Raw genomic sequence first — 23,722 nt, forward strand, 5'->3', positions numbered from 1 at the left:
TCCCCGAAACCACTTCTGGGTTGTACTGAGGCCTGCAACCCCCTCCCTGGGCCCTGGCATGCTCCAGAATGAATCGTGGAAGTGCTTCCCAAACAACTGGCATGACCCAGAAGTGATCACAGTTTGTTGTGCTAAAGCAGGGAACACACTTTTTTAAAGCGTTTGACACAACCCAGAAGGGGCTTCCAGGAACACCAGTTACTGCCCCACGGTCAGGTCCCCTGGCATCCACGGATCAGTGGATAGTCAAATCCATGCGTACCAACACTGTGGATGCCAGGGGACCACCGTACTATATGAAGACAATCAACTGGACTGCAAATTACTTTTTGAGTAGTGTTCACACAAGCAACAGCGTTCAAGCACAACAGGCATCCAATTCAAACATGGAAGCAGAATATGAGTAAGGCAGAATATGGGTGATCACCAGGTTAGGTGCGTGGCTAACACCCCCATTGCTGCCTGTCCCATTTCCCAACCTGACTATCTGGGTCAGGCAGGCCTCCCCACAAGTGCCCTCTGCGGGTTCCTATCGGCAGCCTGTTTTGCACACTAAAACTCAGGCTGATGCAATCCCCAGAAGTAGTCATGTGTCCATCTCAGTTCTACATGCATAACTAAGATACTATCCCAAGGTTGGCTGTATAATCCAAGTCACACCCAAAATATGATCTGGAGAGCATCTATGGCCTTCCCCACTTTGCTTTCCAGCCTGAACTGGCATTCCTGCCCACAATTCTGACTGGCTCCCCACCCTTGGGCCTGGACCACTGTCTGCTGGGCCCAGATAAAACCCCCAGCATAGCCCACCTCAAGCCATGCATGTGCCCTAGATAACAATTGTGTGCAAAACAAGCCCATATATGGCATGTAGGTTTGCCCTCATTTCAGTACCCATCACTCTTGTTCCATGTTGCATGCTCTGTGAAAGATCTAGTTTCACAGACTGGTCCCAGCCTTAGAACTGGTTGTGACAGGTGCATACTCCGTGCATCATGCTTCCCATGCGTTTTTTGGTTTCTCAAGGGGTGACCAAGGCACAGCGCAGCACCTTGGTCTGCTTAGCACGGCTATGTCCGAGCCTGGTTCCTGGTGGTAGATTCACTGCCCCAGAAATGGATTAGGGCTCCATGTCAAATTAATCCTCCAACAGGAGAATATAAGAAAAGCCCTGATGGATCAGCCAAAGGCCCATCCAATGCAGCTTTGTGTATCTCATAGTAGCCCACCAGATGCCTTGGGGAGCACACAAGGCAAGAGCTGACTCCTGTTGCCACTCCCTTGTGTCTGGCACTCTGAGGTAGCCTACTTCTAGAATCAGGAGGCTTGTCACCTAGGATGGAATTTTCCTCCATCAATCTGTTCGGTTCCCTTTGAAAAGCATCTAGGCCAGGTTGGCAACCTTCAGTCTCGGAAGACTCTGGTATCGCGCTCTGAAAGGTGGTTCTGGAACAGCGTCTAGTGTGGCTGAAAAGGCCGATTCAGGAGTGACAATCCCTTGCACACTGGGAGCAGGTACAGTCTGTCCCTGGCCTGTCTCCCTGGCTATGGGCCTTCCTTCTTTGCCTCTTTGCTTCAGTCTGTTGGCCAAGTGTCTCTTCAAACTGGGAAAGGCCATGCTGCACAGCCTGCCTCCAAGCGGGCCGCTCAGAGGCCAGGGTTTCCCACTTGTTGAGGTCCACTCCTAAGGCCTTCAGATCCCTCTTGCAGATGTCCTTGTATCGCAGCTGTGGTCTACCTGTAGGGCGCTTTCTTTGCACAAGTTCTCCATAGAGGAGATCCTTTGGGATCCGGCCATCATCCATTCTCACGACATGACCGAGCCAACGCAGGCATCTCTGTTTCAGCAGTGCATACATGCTAGGGGGTTTGTGGGTATCAGGAAATTGAAGAGGGAGCAGTGGAGAGACAAACGGGATGCAGGCCGTCACAGGCCAGGTGCCATCACAACATCCTGTGGCAAGGAGTTCCACAGACTAATTACACACTAAGTAAAGAAATATTTTCTTCGGTTCAGTTCTAACTCTCCCGACTCTCAATTTTAGTGGATGTCCCCTGATTCTGGATTTCTGGTTATCGTTTGGATTTCAGCCAAACGATATCCAAATGATAACCTCCGGTGCTTCTGCTAATTTACAGTGGCACGCAATCCACTGAGCTCATGGTTTTCTCCCATGAAGTCCATTTAAATGAATAAGAGAGATGCAACATTGACCCCCCTCCCCGCCAGAGTTAGCCCTAGACCTCCTGATGCCTGAGGCAATATGCCAAATGCTGCCTCCCTTACCTGATGACGTGCCAACCTTGCTTCTCACACTCTTTAATGTTCTACTCTATGTTCCCTTCCTCTCTGTCCCCCTCCTCCTTTTCCAATCCAAGAAGTAGAAAGAGGAGCAGTGGCAGCAACTGCTGTGGATGGAGATGGGCTCTGCCTGCTAATCTGCTACCTGAAGCAAAGGCTTAAGTTGACCTCGTGGATGGGCTGGCCCTGACCTGCCCTTCCCCCCCACACTGGCTCAGCTCTGGCCTGCCTCTCTGCAGCACCTTCATACAGCTCCATTCCAGCACCCTGGAAATAATACGGCTGAGCACAGACTATGAGATCTGTCTGTTAAGGCCAGGAAGTGTGAAGGAATCCACATTGGCTAGCCTTGAAATGGAGGCACAGCTGTAAGAGGCGGTTGGCATAGTTTGATGGCGATGGAGAGGCTGACATGGTGATGGAATGTTGCATCAACACCACTTGGTCCATTAACCAATTGGATGATTGCTAATGTGGGCCCTTTCTCATTCCGCTGGCTTACAGGATGACTAGCGGCTGCGGCACCCTCATGATCTTTCCATCATTAGGGGAGCCCCAGGGCCGAAAGGTCACCACAGCCGTTGCCTTCTGAAGGCTGTAACCCACTCCGGGCTGCTTTAGGGCACTGCTGCCACTGCCATCCATGCAGCCACTGATATGGGTGGCATCATCTGTGGCAGATTGCAAGGGGGTGGTGGATTTGGGGTCCTTTCACCCGGAGTCTGCCCCTGCCACTCTCCAACCTCCCACCAAGACAAGCCGCAATGATCTGCTTCCCACTTGCTTGAGCAAGAAGCACATCATGCCCCCCTTACCATGCTCCGCATGTGCTGCCGGGAAACTGGAAGGTCCCACACCTCCAGGTCTCACAGTGAGATAAGGAGCAAGGCAAGGGTTTCTTTTTCTTTCCTCTTCTTGTAGGGCAGAAAAAGGGAAGCCCGAATGGCTTCAGGTGGTGTTCTAGGTCATGCCATTCATCATGAACGGCAGTCCATTCAAATGTTGCCTCCTCTGTTGTACCTGGTGATGTGCCAGCCTTGGTTCCTGCCACTCCTTGGACTGGAAAAAGGAAGGGGGGGCAGAGTCGGAAATGTGGAGAGGAGTGGTGAGCACAGCATCTGACACTCTAGCCCAGAGGTCTCTAAACTCTTCGGCCAAAGGGCCACATCAAATATCTGGCACAGGGTCGAGGGCTGGAAAATAAAATAAAATATAAAATTTAAATGAATACATTAGAGATGGAACTTAGATGAATGAATAAATGAATGGGCTCAAATGCCCAGGATGTCTCCAAGCACCAGCACAGCCCAAGAAATAAAGCACACACTTAAATGGACCCCCATTCCTCCACCCCACAAGCACAACTCCAGTTGTGTTTGGTCAACTGGGCCAGAGGCTCTCAGGGGATCAGAGGCTGGCCATGGGCTGGATAGAGGCTCTCCAGGGGCCGAGGTTTGGAGGCTCCTGCTCTAGCCTACTGCTCTCCTCTCCTCCATCATAAGCCTCCGCAGCTTTCTTCAAAAGCAACTTCCACTATGTTCTCCTGGGAAGCTTACTTGTCAGTCATGGGCTTAAGACCGCAGCCTGTGTGTGCACTCATTCAGAAACAAGTCTCTCTTAATTTCAATGGGATCACAACTGTGAAGTGTGGCAACACTGCAGCCAAATTGTTACGCATATTTATATTTGGGAGGAAGCTCCCACTGAACTCAGTGAGATGCCTAAACAAACGTGCAGAGGATGGGGATGCACGAGGGAGATCTTCAAAATCTGCCCTGTTTTGGAAGGGGAAGTTGCAGGGCCAGCCGAAGACTTCTTGAGGCCTGAGATGGCATGCCAAATGCTGGCCTCCCCAACCTGCTGATGTGCCAGCCTTGGCTCCTCCCAGCACTCTAGCTCAGCACTCTCCTTCCTTCTGCATTTCCTCTTCCTTTTCCAGTTCAGGAAGTGGAGAGGAGAAGCAGTGGAGGTAGTAGCTAGAGAGGGCTGCCCCCCACCGCCCTGCTGCCTTAGGCGAGTGCTTCAGTTGGCCTCATAGATGGGCCGGCCCTGGTGAATCGAGTTCTGGATTTGACTCACTCCTTTTGGATAAAAAATGACTGAGGAGCCTGATTCCAAGCATGTTTTTGTTTGCTTTTTAAAAGTTGGAGGTAGGACTTATTGGAGGTGGCACTTATTTATGCATGTATTGGGGCTGTAATCCTACACATGTGCGCTAATTTTTTTAAGTACTTGTATAGAAATAAGTTTTCCCAAACTAACCCCTTAGAACGTATTTCTGCTTAATTTTAGAACACAGCTGCCAGGGTTGTTTTGGGTCGAACCTCCTTTGCTTTCTGCCGGTGGGCTGGTGCAGGATTCCATTCTGACGGTTGCACCAGAGTACCTCTCCCCTGCGCAGGGCAGCTGCAGCTGCCTCTCAGGTTGTTGGGGGAGAAAGAACAGCTTTTTATTTATAGATGAGGCTCAGCCATTGGCCCCTGAAGGATGTGCTAATTGGAGCCTTATTTCCGTCTCTGTTGGTGCTTCACCCCCTTCCTACACAGTGGCAGGTTCAAGCTGGCTGCAGGCCAGAGCCTCTTGCCAGATTTCAGGGTGGAGACTGGATGGGTCGGTGGGCTGGCTGGACAGATAGCTGGCAGTTCACTTAAATGAATTATTCTCATGTCACAGCAGACTATATTGGATGTCTCCTTCTTCCAGGGAGCGTCTCTGCCCCAAAGATTCATGGTGCTGTCTCAGTTCCTCTATCTGCAAAACAGGTATAAGAGACATTTTTTTTTTACTATGCAAACAAGGGTTTGGCCCACATTTGGGGCAAACCACACAGGATTAAAAAATCAGAAGAGCCCCACTGGGTCAGGCCAAAGGCGCATCTAATCCAGCTTCCAGTGTCTCACAGTGGCCCACCAGATGCCTCCTGCCTCACAAGGACACAAGGCATAAGAGGACACAAGGTATAAGATCCCTTTATCCTGTTGCTGCTTCCTTGCACCTGGCATTCTGGGATAGGCTACCTCTAAACGCCAGAGGTTGCACATACCCATCATGGCTTGTAACCTGTGGTGGACTTTTCCTTTTAAATTCCAAAACAGGCTCTCCAGCTTTGCCTCAAGACCGCTGTGAATTACCCCTTGTGCAATTATCATAGTTGTCACCATACAACAGAGAGAATAACCATCAGGGCTTATCTTGCAGCAGGTTAGGCCAAAGATGCTGTCTATCCACACATGCTCAGAGGTTCCCTTGTTCTGAATCCTTTTCTTCCAAAGACCTGAACCCTGGGCCTGAAAACAAAACCCCAAGGCTACTCATGTCTCAAGCAGGCCTGGCTGGCAGTACACCAAGTTCCTCTCTGTACATGCCCAGATGGCGTGGGCTGAAAAAGGGACACTCAGAGCCCAATCCTCTGCCTGTTTACTCAGAAGTAAGTCCCATTCTCGTCAATGGAGCTCACTCCCAGGAAAGTGTGGCTAGGACTGCATCCTCAAGCTCTGCCCAGCTGCTTTCCTGAGCCCAGCTGCTACTCAGAAGTAAGTCCCATTAGAGTCAGCGGGGCTTGCTCCCAGGCAAGTGTGGAGAGGATTGGGCTGGGCGCTCCGAGGCGAGGCGGAGGGTCTGCGTTCGAGTCCGGCGCTCTGCACCTGCTCAGAGGGCGGAGGGCCGGCCGGCCGGCGCTTGAGCGCTCTGCACACGCTCTGGGGCTCTGGGAGGAGGGCTGACTCCGCCCGGCTGCGCCCCTCCCAGACCCTCCTTCCCCAGCAGCAGCAGCAGCCGCCCCAGTGCGCGCCGCGGCGGGAGCTCCGGCGCGCTCCGGCCATGGACGACCCGCCGGCCGGGAGGAGGCGGCGGCGGAGGAGGCGGACCGGCGCGCAGGAGAAGCCGGAGCGGCAGTAGCGGCGCGCCAGGACCCGCCTCGCGGCGCAGCATCTCCATCCCGCCCGGCGCGCCCGCGACTGCAGCGGCGGCAGCCCGACGCCCCCCGGCCGGCCGAGGATGCGCTGAGCAGGGACCCCCGCCCGCCCGCCCGCCCGCTGCGCCTCTGGCCGGCCGGATCGCCATGGGCAAGGACCAGGAGCTGATGCAGGCGGTGAAGGCGGAGGACGTGGGCGCCGTGCAGAAGCTGCTGCAGAGGCCCCGGCCGGGCAAGGCCAGTGAGTGTCCGCCGCGCTCGGGCTGGGCTGGGCTGGGCTGGGCAGGGGGTGCTGCATCTGGGGAGGGGGTGCCTGCCCGCAGGCATGCCAGCTGCCAGGGGGGCACCCACCGTGGCGCACCCCTCCCCGAATGGCACTCCCTTGCAGAAGGGGGGAGCTGCCCCGGGTGCCTCTGCCCCCCACCCTCTTAGGGGATCGCCTGCCCGTGGAGGAAGGGCTGCCCCCCTGCAAGATCCGCCCCCTCCCCTCCAGCCACTGCCAGGTGGTTTGTGGCTGCAGCCCCCCCCTTAAAGCAGTGGCAGGGGGTGTCTTGGCACATCAGACGCCCCCCTCCAAGGCCAGCTGCTGATGGGCCTCGGTCTGGGCCCCTCCCTTGGGTTTGGGGAGCGGGTGCCAGCTTTGGGGGGAGGGGGCTTGCCCAGGCACGGCTGGATGCGGGTGCCAGCCCGGGGGGCTGCTGTTGGCCCACAGAAACAGGCACCGGAGAAAATGAAATGCAGCGTTACTCCTCCTCGCCTTGCCACCTGCCTCTCCACACCCACCCGCAGGCCAGACTGGCATCTGGGGGGTGGAGAAGGTGCTACGCTAGGAAGCTGGGGGGCCTCACAAGCATGGGTGAGAGGCATCCCCTCCCCCACCCCAAGCCTTGCCAGGCACCGGGTTGTTCTTCCAGCCAGGTGGGTATCAAGAATGGGCAAGCATTAGTTTCGCGTTGGGTAGGGGGCAAAGAGAGAGGGGGGTCTGCAAAGCCTGAAGGCAGCGAACAGCTCTGAGCAACCAAAGGACTTGTGTTCGAGAGACGGCGGCCAGGCTGTTGCAGTGCCCAGCGTGTGGCTGGCACTGGATCAATGGAAAGTCAGAGCGAGGTATTGCCCAGTCCCCAGGGAGCAGGAGTCTGCCGTGGTTCCCCTTCTGGTTCCCCTTCTTAAAAGCGTCAGACAGGTTGGCAGCCGGTAACCCAGACTTGGGCAGCAGGCATTGGGCACCTTTCCCATCCTGGCTGAGTGCGAGTGCCCTTTCGAGGAGGCTCAGTGAGCTGGAGGCCTCCCCTGGCAGCTGGTTCTGCTGGGCCCCTCTGAACAGCTTCCTGGTGGGGGGGGGTCAGCAAAGGAACTGGATTCTGGGGATGGTGGAGAGATGGTGGGATCCGATTGGTGCCAGATGTCTTGCAGAGAGGCTCTGTGGTGCCAGCCAGAGCCCCACTGTCTGTTCTTGGAGCCCCATCCTGCTTATTCCAGGTTGGGGTGAGGAATCTCTAGTTGCTGAGCATTTTGTGGGGCGTCTGTGCCTCAGGCAGGGGTGGGCCCTGGTGTTCGCACCCAGGTGCAGTCTGGCACAAACAGATCAAGCCCTGGGAATCTGGTGACATTTTTGTGTCCAGGTTTGGGGTTCACTTCCCTGCTTTGACCCGTTGTAAGCCCCCTGCCCCCTTAAGGGTGTAGTAAGTCCCCCACTAGAAAGTGGCTCATGAATGCTTCTCTCAATTGGTCTCATGCTTTTTGGGGTGTACTTGAAAAGAATGTTTATGTTCTATGGGGAGAGTGGGGGGGGGTCCTTAATGAAATCCGCAAGTTGCCCCACCTGATTCCCACCCAGTTTTAGCTGAATGATGGGCAGGAGCCAAGGAGGCCTATCACAGCAAGTCACAGGACCTCTGTGTCCCATGCAATTCCAGCCTGGCAGGTTGCAAGCTTGTGGTGCGGCACAAGAGGGAGCATCCCATGCAGCTTGGGGGGGGGGGAGAGCAGAGAATTGACTGGTTTATTCTTCTTTTCCCAGTACCTGCACAGCAAATTGCCCAAGGCTTGCTGGACAGCTGTGTCATTTCTGCTCCAGAGCAGGTCCAGGGGTGCTGAATGGAAGGACATGTGATGAGATAAATTGGCCTACAAGTGGTGTTGGGGTCAGAACAGGGGCCTTCAGCCCTCTTCCCCAGGGGATCATCACCCTTCACTGCTTATCCCCAGAACCACCCATGGCCACCTGAAGCATTCTGTGCAGTTCAGTCTCTAGGGGTGCCCCAGGATGTGTGGCCAGGGATCTTAGGGCAGCTCCTCTTGGGTCAGAGTCAGTGTGACTCTGGGGTTGCTTTGCAGTTAGATCAGCCTTGGGGGGGCTTGCGACCTTGTTCCTTCCTGGGGGTCTGCTTCCTGAGATGGCGGTGTCCTTTTTCTGGACAGTGGCGGGGAAATGGGGCCACGATTGTGTGGTGCGCTGATTTGGGGGTGAGCACAGAGAGAGAGAGAGTGTGAGTGAGTGAGTGAGTGAGTGAGTGAGTGAGAGAGAGAGAGAGAGAGAGAGAGGGGGGGGGGCTCCTGATGCTGCAACACACATCCACCAGCCGGCTGTCCCCAGGGAACCTGCTGTGGGCTGTCCACTGTGTTCCCAGGCCGATGCGTGTGTTGCAATGTCAGGAGCTCGGTGCCAGGCTGGCCAGAACTGCGGAGCTTTGTCTGCAGCGTGTCTTGGCCTTTCAACAGCCACTTTTTGCCTGGAAGACCTGGGTGTGATTGCAAGTGGTTAGCGCCCTGCGCCTGGATTTCCACCCCATTCCCTCACTGACTGGAGCTGCTGCCCTTGAATGGCCATCAGTTCAGCTGTGATCTGGCTGGAGGATTTTTTTTTCTGGGGGATTTCGAGGAAACCTCTGAATACAGCTCCACCCACCCACCTTCTTGCATCTTGGCTGTTTCTTTGCATGATTAAGGGATCTGCTTAGGAAATGCATTTGACTGGACCCGGGATGGCCGTTGAGTTATTCTGCTGTTTTATGCGTGCACCTGGAAGCATGCTGACATAAGGAGGAGTAGGACTGTGTGTTCATGTCTGTGGTTCAGACATGACAAGAACATAGGAAGAGTCCCACTGGATCAGGCCAAAATCCCCTTTAGTCCAGCTTCCTGCATCTCACAGTGGCCTACCAGATACCTCAGAGGCAGTGGCGTCACTAGGGTTCGCGTCACCCGGTGCGGGATGCCAGCACGTCACCCCCCCATGCAGTGGGCGGGGCAACACCCCAGGTGGTGGACGTGGTGATGTACCATCACTTCGTGCCCACTGGTTTTTTGGCTGTACCTTCTGACAGAACAAAGATAGAACACATTCTGCATGAAATTACGCATTGATTAATATATAACATGCTGATATTATTCCTCCAAACTGTGATTTAGTGATTTTGATCACTAGTGGAATCACACACACCCCCCCAGATGTCAACTTACTAATACCTTATTGCAGCAGTTCTCAAACTCTTAGCACTGGGACCCACTTCTTAGAATGGCAGTCTGTCTAAGACCCACCAGAAGTGATGGAAGTGACATCATCAGGCAAATTAAAATAAGTATAAATAATTAAAGTAAAACAAATAATTAAATAAGCAGAAGCTAGCCCTGTTCCACCAAGTGAATTTCCTCTGTAGCCTGCCTGCAATAACACCCTCCCCCCCCTCCAAAACCAGTAAGGTTTTCAGCCCTACCCAGTGCCCAGTTCAATTGAAGAACTTCTCTTTAAACCAGATCACTGTCAGGATCCACCTGGCTTTGCAAGTCCCAAAAAGGTTCACCTTATCAGCTGAAGCCTGTTTTGATCCTTTTTAGTGGAGGGGGGAGGCTGCCTTCTGGAGCATTTGTTGAGCTCCAGTTCTATCAGATCAGGACCATTCTGGTGGCTTCACATTCCCCTTTGCCTGTTCTGACCAACAGCCAAGGCACATTTGCTTACTTGTGAGTAAATGCGACCGTGAGACTTAGTTTCGCTTTCCATAGGGCTCAACACATTCATCTGCTTGGAGGGAGGAACTTCCTTTTCAGGTGTTTTGGGGGGCTGCATTCATTGGATCAGGATCATTCTGGTGTCGTTGGATTCCTCTCAGCCTGCCCTTTCTGATGGACTAAGGCAAGTTCGCCTGCCTGCGAGTAAACACGCGATACGGCTCTATTTCACTTTCCTTAGGGCTCCATGCATTTTTGGATCTCTGGTTTTTTGGCCATAACTTTGGATAGAAATGAGATATTTTACTCTGGTTTTTTGTATTGTATTCCACTGGAAATTCCACATTCAACGGTATATAACATGATGGTTTTACTCCTAACCACTGCGATTTTAGTGTGTCACCTCCCCATGCGCGTCACCTGGTGCGGACCGCACCCCCCGCACCCCCATAGCGACGCAGCTGCTCAGAGGGCACACAGGGCAACAAGAGACCTGCATCCTGTTGCCACTCCCTTGATCTGGTATTTGGAGAAGGGCCACTGCTAGACCTAGGAGGTTGCACAGACCCATCATGGCTTGTAACCTGTGCTTGACTTTTTCCCATCAATCTGTCCAATTCCCTTTTCAGGGCATTTAGGCCAGATGCCACCACCACATCTTGTGGCAAGGAGTTCCACAGACTAATTGCACACTGGGTCAAGAAATATTTTCCCTTATCTGTTCTGAGTCTCCCACCACTCAATTTTAGCGCTTGTCTTGCATGAGGATGATGCCTGTCTTCCCCCAGTTAATATTTCCTAGTGTGTTATGGGACTGTTGGATGGTGGGTTACTTTTGACTGGTAGTAATGGCTTCTCCTCCACCACCTCCAGGCTTAGACCAGGTCTGGCCAGCCACCACGAACTGCTGTGCTGGAAAGTGGATTCTGTTTGAAAATGGTATCATGGCTTTTAATGGATGACCGAACCACGTGTTCTGCTGGTTTGCAATAACCCAGAAGGCAAAAAGAAAATTGTAAACACATCATTTTATTTTTTAAAATAAATATGATTTGGTCAGTCTGAGTTTGAGGCACCAGTTAGCTTGGTGCGGCTCAAGGCAGGGCTGAGCTCCAGGGATACAACAACTGTGTGTGGCATTGCAGAAAGGCCCGTGTTCTATTCCTGACAGTATCTCCAGCAAGGGGGGAAAAATCCTCTGCTTAAACTTTTAAACCCCTGTTTAAAAGTCTGGGGGAGATGCTACTGTTGACGATGCTGAACCCAGGGTTCAGCTGCTCTTTTTCAGCACTCTATTTCACGGTGTCTCTGGGCTCATGATGCAAGCCCAGTCACAGAATCATAGAATTGGAAAGGGCCTAATAGGTCATCTATTCCAACCCCTGCCTTAGGCAGGAAATCCTCTTAGAGCATCTCCAACAGGTGCTTGTTGAGCCTCTGCTTGAATATCTCCAGTGTGGGAGAGTCCACCACCTCTCTGGGCAATCTGTTCCACTGCCAAACTGCCCGGCCATCAGGAATTTCTTCCTGATGTCTAATCAAAATCTCCTCTCTTGCAGTTTGTACGTATTGGTTCTAGTTCTGTCTCAGAAGTCTTAGTTGGAAATGATCGGGTGATGATGAACTGCAGTGCAAAGAATTAATGTCTTATAAATACCTTCAAAGTATTGAAAATCTTGCTCTCCTTCTCATTAGCGAGTGCTTCCTTAAAAGGCATATTAATGTTTAAAGTGTTTTTTTGTGTCACCCCATCCTTGGAAGAGACTCCCTGCTGCATCTCTACCTTCTTCCAGTCTGCTTTGGCTATGGGATGCTGCTGACCCCTCTTTCTGTTTGGTGGGATTGATCCATAAGTGATAGCAGAGGAGACAGCATGCTGGGTTGGGTGTCTCTGCATGAGTCACAGCTGTGGACCCGCCTCCCTCCAACTGGCTACACTCCTGGAACAGAGATGCAAGGGGAGTGTGAAAAGTCACCATTTCAGGTGTTGCCAACTGGACCTTCCTCACTTGAGATCTTGCCTCTGCCGTGACCTCATGAGGTAGGCTTGAGTGAGCCACTTCCCCTCATCCTCAGCTTCAATAGGACCATAAGAAAAGCCCCACTGGATCAGGCCAAAGGCCTGTCTAGTCCAGCCTCCTGTATCTCACAGGGGCCCAGCAGATGCCTCGGGTAACACACAAGACAACAAGAGACGCGTATCACGTTGTCACTCTCTTGCATCTGGCATTCAGAGACAGTCTACTTCTAAAATCCAGAGGTTGCACGTACCCATCATGGCTTGTCACCTGTGATGGACTTATGATGGACAATCTGTCCAATCCCCTTTTCAAGGCTTCTAGACTGCACAACATCCTGTGGCAAGGAGTTCTGCTGATTAATTACACAGCAGGAGACCAACAAATGGGGTTAATAAGACTTCCCTTACAGGGCTGTTGTAAGGGCAACATCATGCCAAAACATATGATACTGGGTTTTGGATGCCCAGAGAGCACTACACACAGGCTAAATGTTATTCTTTGATGCTGCCAGAGGTGAACCCGAGACAGCCCACATGCTCCACCAGTGAGGGGCAGGCCCTCCAAGTTGTCCTGCTAAAATTCTACTGGCAATTGGTGGCTGAAGCAAGGCCTAAAGAGTAGTGTTTCTGAGCAAGGGCATGATGCTAGCTTGTGCCACTGGCAAACTCTGAACAAGAATATGAAGCTTGCACCAGTTCTGCTATGGTGGTGCACTGGGGCGTGTGCTGGCTTGGCCTCCAGGAGCAAGTTGTGTGGGGAGCACTAGGAGCAACTGTGCTAGCCAGCTCGCATAACTTTTTGAAGTGAGTGGGGCAGGGCCTGTGGGTCACACTGCAGGTGGTGGAGAGCTGCGGCTGCTTTTTGATTGGCCTGTGTGGCTTGTTGTGTTTCAAAGGTTCATGGTGAGCTTAGATTATTTGTTAGTATTCCTGCAATTTAAAAGATTGGGGTCCAAATGCCTTTAATGAAATAGTGAGCACTGCGGGGCTCGTGTTCTAGACCACAGGGCTGGTCAATCAATGCAGTCAATAAGGCAGTGGGTTGGTGGTGGTGGAGGTGGTGGAGGGGTTCCTGTGCCCACCAGTTGCCTTTGACAGCTGCCTCTTTTGGCTCCCACAGCTGCTCTTGCTCCCTGGATGTTCAAAAGGGAAGGATGGAGCAGAGGCTGAGGGGATCCTCAGCCCAATGCAGGGTAAGGGGCAGAGCTGGCCCATTCATGAGGCCAACCGATACACTCACCTCAGGCAACAGGTTGGCTGGGGGAGGGGGAATGTCAATCTCCACCCAGCACTTGGCCTCCCTTGCTCATCCTTCTCCTTCCACTTCCTGGCCTGAAAAGGAAGAGGGGGAACGAGGGGAAGAGGAAATGCGGAGGGGGAAGAGGGACTAGAATGGAGAATGCAGGAGCAGAGGCTGGGCATCGTCAGGCAAGGAGCGTTTGACATGCTGCCTCTGGGGTCAGATTTAGAACAGACAAGAGAAAATACTTTTCTACATTTTATACTTTTATAATATAGCAGATTAATCTGTGGAACTCCTTGCCACTGGATGTGGCCTAGATGCCTTTCAAAGGCAATTGGACAGATTGATGGAGGAAAAAGTCCATCACAGGTTACAAGCCATGTTATGCCACTTCCTGGTTTTAGAAGTAGACTACTTCAGAATACCAGATGCAAGGGAGGGCACCAGGATGCAGGTGTCTTGTTGTCCTGCGTGCTCCCTGAGGCATCTGGTGGACTGCTGTGGGATGCAGGAAGCTGGACTGGATGGTCCTTTGGCCTGATCCAGCAGGGCTCTTCTTAGGTTCTTATGTGCTGGTTCTGGTTGGGGGAAGTGAGAGGGGCCTGGCCGGTGGCATTTGGCCCTGACAGGTGCCATGCAGGAGTACCACCTGGGGGCTTAGGCCAGTCTTATTACACCAAGCATGCCTGGGTAAGCAGGAGCTGCCTAGGCCAGTGTATGTCTGAATGTAGGTCGTTAATCTCTCGTCACTCGATGGGGCCAGTGATGGCACCCTCAACTGCACGCATGGACCGTCTCCTCTGAATAGGGCCGTGTTTGGTTTTGCTTGGGATGCTGTGAGAGCATTGAGTGATCTGTGGCGGGTTGCTCATATGTGCAGATGACCACTGGCTGCTGCCATCAATGTGTGGTGAAGGTGCACATGCGAACCAGCTCTCAGGCATGCTTGCTGCAGTGCCCTGCTGCTCCTTGCCCTGTCTAGATTCCTTCCTGGTTTGTTTATGTCTGTCATAGGTTCCCATGTGCCTGCCAGCAACTCAGATCTCTTCTCTGTGGAACTCTGGACTGGGCAATTCATTCCTGAATGAGAGAAGAAAAAGAAAAGAAAATTTCTTTATCAGCATGTAATTAGTCTTACCTGGTGTGTGGAACTCCTTGCCGCATGATGTGTCGATGGCATCTGGCCTGGATGCCTTTAAAAGGGGATTGGAAACGGAGCCATACAGCTCCGTTTTGCTCCCCCCGCCAGGAATGGCTCCGAAGGGAGGGGCCGCTTGCCCACTTTGCTGCCATCTGCCCCCCTCCAGCTACGCCACTGGCTGTCTCTAAATGCATTGGGTGTTGCAATGGTTCCCTTGAGGCCAATTAATTCATTTGCACATTCCTTTGGTGGTGGTTCAAGAGCTACCCGCATACATCATGTGTGAATGTGGGTGTAACCAGCCTCCTGCCTGAACCTCTGATGTGCAGCTGGTTTGCAGTCTTCCGAAATAGACATGAAAACCATCTAAGTGACACATTAGCTGATGTGCCCATTTCTGTGATTGAGGCCCACATGTTTATCTCTCTGAACACGAAATAGCAGGCGCATAGGACTCTGATCCAGGTGGGGACAATGGAGGGGGGCTTTAACATGGGAAGTATTCATTGAAGGTGAGGAATCCAAGTTGGGGTTGTGGTGGGACAAGGACCTAGTGCCCCCTTCCTCTTACGCAGTGTGGACTGGGGCCTTGTGCCATTGTGATTTACAAGCACACGGCTTCCAATCCGTGCAACAGACATGTCATATAAGTTGGCCCTCAGCCACCGTCCATCACAGTATCTTGTGGCAGTGAGTTCCATAAGTCTGGGGAAAAATAATTTCCTTTTACCTGCCCCAGATTTACTACCAGGCAACAGAATTGGGTGACCCTTGTTTCCCTAATGTAGCCAGAGTCCTGAAAGCTCGACCAGATCTCAGCTTCAGCAAAAAGGAGGTAGCTGACTTCTGTTTCTCCCAGAGGAGGTAACTGATCTCCTCCTTGCTGCTGTCCTTAAATCCTCCTCCTTTTAATGGAGCCCCAGTCCTCCGTGTTTGCCATTGAAAGCAGACCCCCTCTGGGTCTTCTGTTGCAGTTCCCAGAGGAAATGGCCTGGGAGGGGGAAGAGGAGACAGGCCCGCTTTGCCTCTCCTTAGTGGAGTGCTCTTGGGTTGGTCTTGGTGCTTGATTCTTCCCCTTTAATTGTCTTAAAGCTCCCAACAATCCCTTTAAAGCTTTCCAAAGCCGCTTAGCTATGATAGCTATGGCAGGCGCTGCCCTCACAAACGACACTTCTCGTTTTTGATTGTGTTTGAACGCAAAGCTCTCTCAAGACACTTTTTAAAAGAAAGATGCCTGTTCCTTGAAGAAGGAAATCTGCCTGTATTGCAAGCATAGGGGAGCTCTTCTGGATTGCTGGAGCTGTCACAAGCAGAGTCTAGGCTCCCAAGACATTGCAGATCTCCCCCTGGCAAGTCTCAGTGCTCCAGTGATGTCTCCATTGGTCTGCCAGCCTCACTGGGGTAGCTGGGGCTGCCAGGCTTCCCAGGGTCTTCTGGATGGGTGCCATCTTGGTGATGGGTGGGCACAGGCTCCATGGCATTGCCCCCACTATAGGCAGAAGGTATTGTTGGTGTACACTATCCCTGATGGCTGCTACAGGTCAAAGTTTGCAGCTCTCCCCACTTCTGTGGCCATCACAGATACACAAGCGTACTTTTTTTTTTTTTTGGAACAACAAATACCTGTACAGGTTGAGTCACATTATTTGTGAGGGTTCTGTTCTCAGAGTGGATGGCAAAAATCGCACTAAAGCAAATCCATTTAAAAAACAATGTCCCTTTTCTGGGCGATTTAAAAACAGCCTTGCTGACTTTTGTGATGTAAAATAGAGTCATTAGGCAGACAATCCATCAATCAATCTCTCTCCAGGCACTTAGAAAGGCTTCACTCTGAGCCAGTAACCTTCCCTTGACCCAGATCCCAGCACTGGGAAAGAATGCAAAGTGATTATCATTCTTTCACGTGCTCAGGGGGAAAGGAGGGGTTGCTTGCCTCAGTGTGAAACTGTTCTAAGTGCCTGGAGAGAGAATGACTGATGGACTGTCAGCCAGCTGCCCTCTCTCGCATTAACGAGGCTATTGTTAAACAATTTTCCTTTAATTTAAAGGGCTCTTCTCATCACCTTGAGATAAAACCGCTGGTGAAAATGATAATTAGGTGATACTTGTAGTACTTTTTGAGCGTACGAAGTGCATCACATGTGTTATGTACTAGCAGGGCTGGCCCAAGACCTCCCAACATGTGAGGGGGTGCCCCAAATGCTGCCCTCCCATTGCCAGGTGATGTACCAGGCTCCTTTCCTCCCACTCCCTGGACTGGAAAAAGAAGGGAATGCAACAGAACAGGAAATTTGGAGAAGAGGCTGATGGGCTAGAGCAGTGGTTCTCACACGTTTAGCACCGGGACCCACTTTTCAGAGTGAGAATCTGTCAGGACCCACCAGAAGTGATGTCATGACCGAAAGTGACATCATTAAGCAGGAAAATTTTTGACAATCCTAGGCTGAAATCCTACTCACACTTACCCAGGAGTAAGTCCCATTTACTATCATTGTTAAAAGATTATACATAGTAGCTTGTTAAAAGTACAAGTCTTTAACATTTTCCCAAATGCAGTCACATACCATGGTAGCATCAAGTCTAATATATTCAAAATAAAATATTGAAATGAATGGGGACTCACCTGTAATTGGTTTGCGACCCACCTAGTGGGTCCCGACCCACAGCTGGAGAAACACTGGGCTAGAGCATCTCCTGTACACTTCCTCGTCTGCTCTGCCCCATTTTCTTTTTCAGAAAATGTTTGTGGAATGAATGAGGGTCTCTTCTGGATTTTGCTTTAAAGAAAGTATGCACAGAGAGCCCTCTCTATCAGCCAGCTTGGCACCTGCGGATCTGAACCACCGCTGCCTGCTGCATTGGCCTCTCTGTGCCTCCAAACACCTCCCAGACATGATTGGAAGTTGTGGACATGAACCAGAAATTACTTCTGGTTACAACCTCAGAATAAGATATTGTAGTGGTGCGATCTGTCCCCTTTATCCGGAACTCCAACATCCGTGGATTTTGGTATCCAAATGCAGAGGGGCCCCCTGTATCCGGCTTTTGCTTGCAATTCCCGTCAGGTACCACTGTCATGTCACTGTTCCAAATCCTGGGGATTGTGGGTAAATGACTGTGGTGCAGCCCCTGCCAAGAGTGGCAAGGAAGAGGCGGATACTTTATTTCTATAAAAGCAAAACTCTGTATTTTATTTTTATGAGAGAAAATGAGCTATTAGCAGAAGATCAGAAATTGAAAAAGGTTGGAAACCGAAATGATTGAAAAACTAAAAACCGAAATAGAGAGAAAATACCGTTTTTCATTTTTGCGCACCCCTGGTTGGCAGCGCATCTGTCCCCTTCAGCTCTGAGTTCTTGCATCCCCTGCTGAACCCCGCATGATGCTTCACACAGGCTCAAAGCAGAGATGTGATAATGAGGTTCAGTGCATGCTTGGATTTTCTGCCAGTGCACTCTTTTCCTGCTAGTCATAGTGTTGTGTGTGCCTGTGTTTTGGTGGTGGGGGAGGGGGGACGCACAAGATGGTAAGTCTGCATCATCAGGTTGGTGTTACTTTTGGTGTTTTAGGATGCAGGGAAATAATTGACCCCCCCCCCCCAAAAAAACACAACTGTCCTTGCTGTGAAATAGTGGAGTCCAGTGTGTCTTGTGCAATTCTCCCTTATTTGGTGCAGAGGACTAGGAAGGGGTTGATCCTTTTCCTTTTGTGGCATAGAGGCAGAGCAACAGGGACACGGACGTGGCTATAGCTTAGTGGCAGAGATCAAAATAACCAGCAGCTTGGCAGATGGAAGGTTGCTGGTACCTCCTGATCTAGCAGCTGGTTGCAGGTGATTGTAAGTCTGGCTGAATCCCACCACCTGCTTGCACCCACCCTTCACCGCTACTTGAGTTGGGGTTCCGAGGCTCTAATTGCCATAGTACTCAACCGCTGCTATTCGGAAAAGGCTCCAAAGAGAACGGCCAGCCAGTGGGATTTGGAGTCTTTGCTCTTTGACATTGAAGGTGTTGAATTTTATGGGATGCACTTGTGATGCTAAGTGTCCCTGCTAGCTGTGAATCTTTTCAGCCCTAGGTGTGTGGGGGGCAGTAGCGGCTGTGGGGTGTTGTCTGCTACATGGACAACACTTGTTTGGGGCAAGCTTGCTCCTAACTGATGGGAACAGGCTGGGTCCCCCTCCGCCTTCCTGCTGTTCAAAGGCACTTCCACTGCCTGAGCTGAATAATTCAGAAGCTTTAACATATGCAGATTTGCAACTCCCAATTCCTCTGAGATCCTGGTCTTTCATAAATGCAGCGCAGAGATGCTGTGATAACCACACATCAACAACAGGGGGAGTGGAGAATGCTCACCTTTCCCTGTGTTGGAAAGCAGGTGGGAAGCAGAAACTCTGTTCTTCAGTTGCACCCAGGCGCCTTCAGAAGGCACTTCTGTTGCTTCTTAACTCCTCCAAACAGCCCACCTAGATAAAGGGTCCATCTAGCTTGGCAGTGGTCAACCAGATATATCATTGGAGTGCAGGACAGGTGAGGCACCCCCAGGCAAGAAGACAGGTGGGTGCCTCACTTGTCCCTCGTGCTTGGGGTTCAGCAGTAGACTGTGCGCAACCAAAAGGTCTGGGTGTCTCACAGTGCAATCCTATTGTGCTGGAACAGGCAGGCCAGGAGGCCTGAGCTGGATACAGCACAAGTTTGGGGCCAGAAGTGACTCCGCTGGAGGCAAGGTGAAACTCTTCCTTTTACTCCCGGGTAAGTCACCACAGCCCCAATGGGTCTCCTTGGACCTGCGCCACCTCAGGAGGTGGCATAAGCCTGAGGAGAATGGAGCAGCTTGGAGCTGCTCGTGGAATGGGGTTGGGGTCCAGCATAACTGGGGTTTCCCCTATTGGAGGTCTTTAAGCAGAGGCTAGATGTCTACCTGCCAGGGGTGCTGTAGCAGTTGCCTGCCCTGAGGAAGGTGTTCACAGAAAGTTGGAAAGGACCTTGGAGACCCCACAGGCGCATGAGGCAGGCAGTTCCAATGCTGGACAGATCCTTGACATTGACTTGGACTAGATGACCTCTAGGGTTCCTCCCAACTCTATCATTCTATGACTGTCTCTCAGAGTGGAGATTCAGTTTAGCTGTCCCAGCTGTTGTCTGATTTAAGTGGGCAAACTGGGCAAAGAGGCACTTTTCAAATGGTGCTCCTCTTTAGCAGGGGGAGAGTATCTGCCCCTCTTCACCCCAGCACAGTGTCTTATCTAGTGGCTATTTGCTGGTGTTTTTTCCTGCATCTTTTTAGATGGTGAGCCCTTTTGGAACAGGGAGCCATTTAGTTCTTTGATATTCCTCTTGTAAACATCATTGTGAACTTTTTTGTTGTTTAAAAGTGATATATAAATATTCTGAATAAGAATTTAAAGAAAGTTAATGTGCTGATTAGTCGCAGAGCTTAGTTTGACCGATGGCTTAAAATTTTGCCTTTGATTGAACACTATGACTTTGGATTCTCTCGATACCGAGCTTCTCGACACTCTCGACACTCATTCTCTCGATACCGAGCTAAACAAGCGCATCGGTAAAGCAGCTACCACGTTTTCCAGACTCACAAAGAGAGTCTGGTCCAACAAGAAGCTGACGGAACATACCAAGATCCAGGTCTACAGAGCTTGCGTCCCGAGTACACTTCTGTACTGCAGCGAGTCATGGACTCTTCGCTCACAACAGGAGAGGAAACTGAGCGCTTTCCACATGCGCTGCCTCCGACGCATCCTCGGCATCACCTGGCAGGACAAAGTTCCAAACAACACAGTCCTGGAACGTGCTGGAATCCCTAGCATGTATTCACTGCTGAAACAGAGACGCCTGCGTTGGCTTGGTCATGTCGTGAGAATGGATGATGGCCGGATCCCAAAGGATCTCCTCTATGGAGAACTTGTGCAAGGAAAGCGCCCTACAGGTAGACCACAGCTGCGATACAAGGACATCTGCAAGAGGGATCTGAAGGCCTTAGGGATGGACCTCAACAAGTGGGAAACCCTGGCCTCTGAGCGGCCCGCTTGGAGGCAGGCTGTGCAGCATGGCGTTTCCCAGTTTGAAGAGACACTTTGCCAACAGTCTGAGGCTAAGAGGCAAAGAAGGAAGGCCCATAGCCAGGGAGACAGACCAGGGACAGACTGCACTTGCTCCCGGTGTGGAAGGGATTGTCACTCCCGGATTGGCCTTTTCAGCCACACTAGACGCTGTGCCAGAACCACCTTTCAGAGCGCGATACCATAGTCTTTCGAGACTGAAGGTTGCCAATACAAATGACTTTGGAGCAAGCCAGTGTTCAGAGAATGCATGTGGGTGTTGTGCAGTGTGCCCCTGATATCCGCGGATCCACCGCCTGCAGATTTGACTCACCACGGATGCCATGGATACCAGGGGAAAGCCATTTCTGATCTGCTTGTCAGACCAAGAGTAACTTTCTGAGGCCTCATCATAGGTCTCAGAAAGCCTGCCAGAGACCTTAGAAATTCTTGTACCCATGACCCCATGGGGGGGTCCTGGAACGGATCCCCCACAGATGAACACTATGAAGCATCCTCTTAGAAGCGGCATCCCCTTCTAAGTGAGAGGAAAGAGGGAATGCCTCTTTAAACATGCAGCTGCCATCTGCAGTTTTTGCGCTGGTACCAAAAAATAGGCATTTTAATTTATTTTTTAAGCAGCAAATTAATTGGGGGAAGCGTTTGAGTCAATTAAAATGTTCTTTAATCAACAAAGCTAACCTATTTAAACATTCTGCTAATGACGGTTGATGGATCTATCACACAAGTATTCGTTACAAGCCAGCCGCCATTGTCACACCCTGTGGTAGTAAGTGCCATTATTTGATGACGCTAATAATATTATTTGGTAATGAGATTATTTGATGGAGAAGAATTGTGTTCTGCGAGCCCCAAATGCTAGCCAAACAGCGTCACTGGGCAACCCTCCCAAGCCCTTTTCCTCTTCCCTTGCAGCAGTGTGGGAGTGTGTGGGGGTGTTTGCATGGGGCCAGGAGTGGCCCAGTATTTCCTGGTACCAGAGGCAAACAGCAAATGGTACACGTTAGCTAATGATGTCCTAGTCTCTCTTCCTTCCACTCCCTTGACTGGAAACAGAGGAGGAAAGTGTGGTGGAGGAGAGTGGTGTTCTAGTGCATTGGAGACACTCTAGCCCACTGATCTCCTCTCCAAACCCCTCTTCTGTTTCCAAGGTGTGAGAGGAGGAGCAGGAGCAGTGGAGGTGGGTGGCCTGTCTGTCTGCTGCCTGAGGCAATAACCTCATCTGGCCTCCTGGATGAGCCGACCCTGCCTGGCATAGAGTTATTTGGGTGCAGTGAGATACTGTGAGAATTTACGTTCGAAAGTGTATGTTCAGCCTGCCAAATCTTTGACCTCTTGGGGCCTCTTGGCCGTCGGGTTTGAACCCGGGTCCAGAGAAAATCCCTGTGGTGAAGAAGAATCCCTTGCCTCTTCTGCATTCGGACACCTCCAGGTCAGTCAGAGGGGATGGGGGAAAAATCCAGCATGCTGTAGGAAGAACACAGATTAGCATCTGACATCCTTCTGTGCTCTCGGCCAAGAGGAAACGGTTCTTCCTCATGAGAACAATGCCCACATCAACAGCCTGCTTGAATTCAAAGCCCTTCCTTTGGAAAAGCGATGTTGGCAAGAACACCTGCTGGGGCAAGGGGGCCGTGCCACACATGAGGTTCCTGTACAAACTGCTCACAAACCTGGGCATGTCCTGTGCCTTGTGACCATTCCCGAGCAGCTGTGCTTGAGACTGAAACCTGAAACCTGGTCTGTGCAGACAGCAGGTTATGTGGTGAAACCACTACTGGACTGTTCCATTTTTTTTTAGGCTGCAGGGGAATGGGGAGGAGGGCATGTATGAATTCCTTGCCCTTAGAAACAGCATGCAGAGTGCGTGTCATTGCTGTGGCCTGTCTGTCATGGTCTGGTCTTGTCCTCCTGGTGGCCGCTTTCTTGGATCTCAACACAAAATTTTCTTCCAGCCCTCTCACCCGAGACCCATCAAAAAACAAAACCCCTGGAGCTGTCAGGGGTTGCACGTGGTGCCTTGTGCATGCAAAGGATACACTCTGCCACCTGGTTGTGGCGATGAGTGGGTGGGAAGGCGCTTCAAGGTGGGGCCTTTAGAGCAGGGGTGGGACTTGGAAAGAGGGAGAGAGATTGCCTGAGACTGGAAGAACAGGGTGTTAAAGAGAGCCTGTTGGAATGGCTTTTTGCTCATCCATCCCTCAATGTCCTCCTTCGTGGTTATTTGGTGGTACTTTGCCACTGACCCTGGAGTTCCATTTAGCTATCTTACTATGGTCAACTAGCAGATCAAGTCTATGCACATCTACTCAGAAGTGAGTGCCACTGTGTTCAGTAGAATTTACTTGCAGGAAGGTCCATATATAGGATTGTAATCTAAATGTTGGAGAAAAAGCTTCCAGCCTAGCTGTCTGTCTGTCTGTGTCTCATCTTCTGTGGGTAGGGATTTATTTTTCCTGTGTAGCCAAAATATATATATTTTAAAAATTTCTTTATATAGATGTATTGGTTAACCAGCGAGTATATTGCAACACTCAAGTCAGATACAAAATAATACAGCATTTCTGCTCAAGAATTCAATTTCACAACAGACCTTTCTGAGCAATCCATCATATGAGCTTGCAGAAAGTTCCCTCTCAGTTTGTGGGCAACAGGTTCAAATCCTGTAGTTCTTTACTGGCTCAACAGGGCCCTTGACCTCCACGGCAGTTGAAAAACTGGCAGGCTGAAGTTCAGGGCGAGCTGTGTAGGGCGACGTGCAGCACAGTCCTGTGCACGTCTATGCAGAAGGAAGTTCTGTTGTTGTCAGTGGGGCTTACTCCCAGGAAAGTGTGTGTAGAATTGCAGCCTTGTTCAGGAATGGTGCAATACAGTGGACCCCCTGTATCCACTGAGGATCTGTTGCAGGATTCCCAGAGGATACCAAAATCTGTGAATAATGAAAGCTGCTGGGGAGGGCGGTGCTGTGCCATAAACTTATATGGGGGCCATGTGTGGCCTCCTCGTGTCTCACAACATGAAGCCTCCCCTTGTGTCTCCCAGACATGACCAGAAGGCACTTCTGGCCATATCCAGG

The 23,722-nt window shown here is 51.3% G+C and overlaps 1 protein-coding gene across 1 annotated transcript in view; it reads left to right on the top strand.

The window, feature by feature from the left end:
* The first annotated feature begins 6,362 nt into the window (after positions 1-6,362).
* Positions 6,363-23,722, top strand: part of CASKIN1 (CASK interacting protein 1) — a 119,531-nt gene continuing 102,171 nt past the window's right edge. The window contains exon 1 of the mRNA XM_066609427.1: positions 6,363-6,456. Coding sequence (XP_066465524.1) covers positions 6,363-6,456 — 94 coding nt within the window. The remainder of the gene's footprint in view (positions 6,457-23,722) is intronic.

The sequence above is a fragment of the Tiliqua scincoides genome, chromosome 13, assembly GCF_035046505.1.
Source record: "Tiliqua scincoides isolate rTilSci1 chromosome 13, rTilSci1.hap2, whole genome shotgun sequence".
NCBI classification, from domain to species: domain Eukaryota; kingdom Metazoa; phylum Chordata; class Lepidosauria; order Squamata; family Scincidae; genus Tiliqua; species Tiliqua scincoides.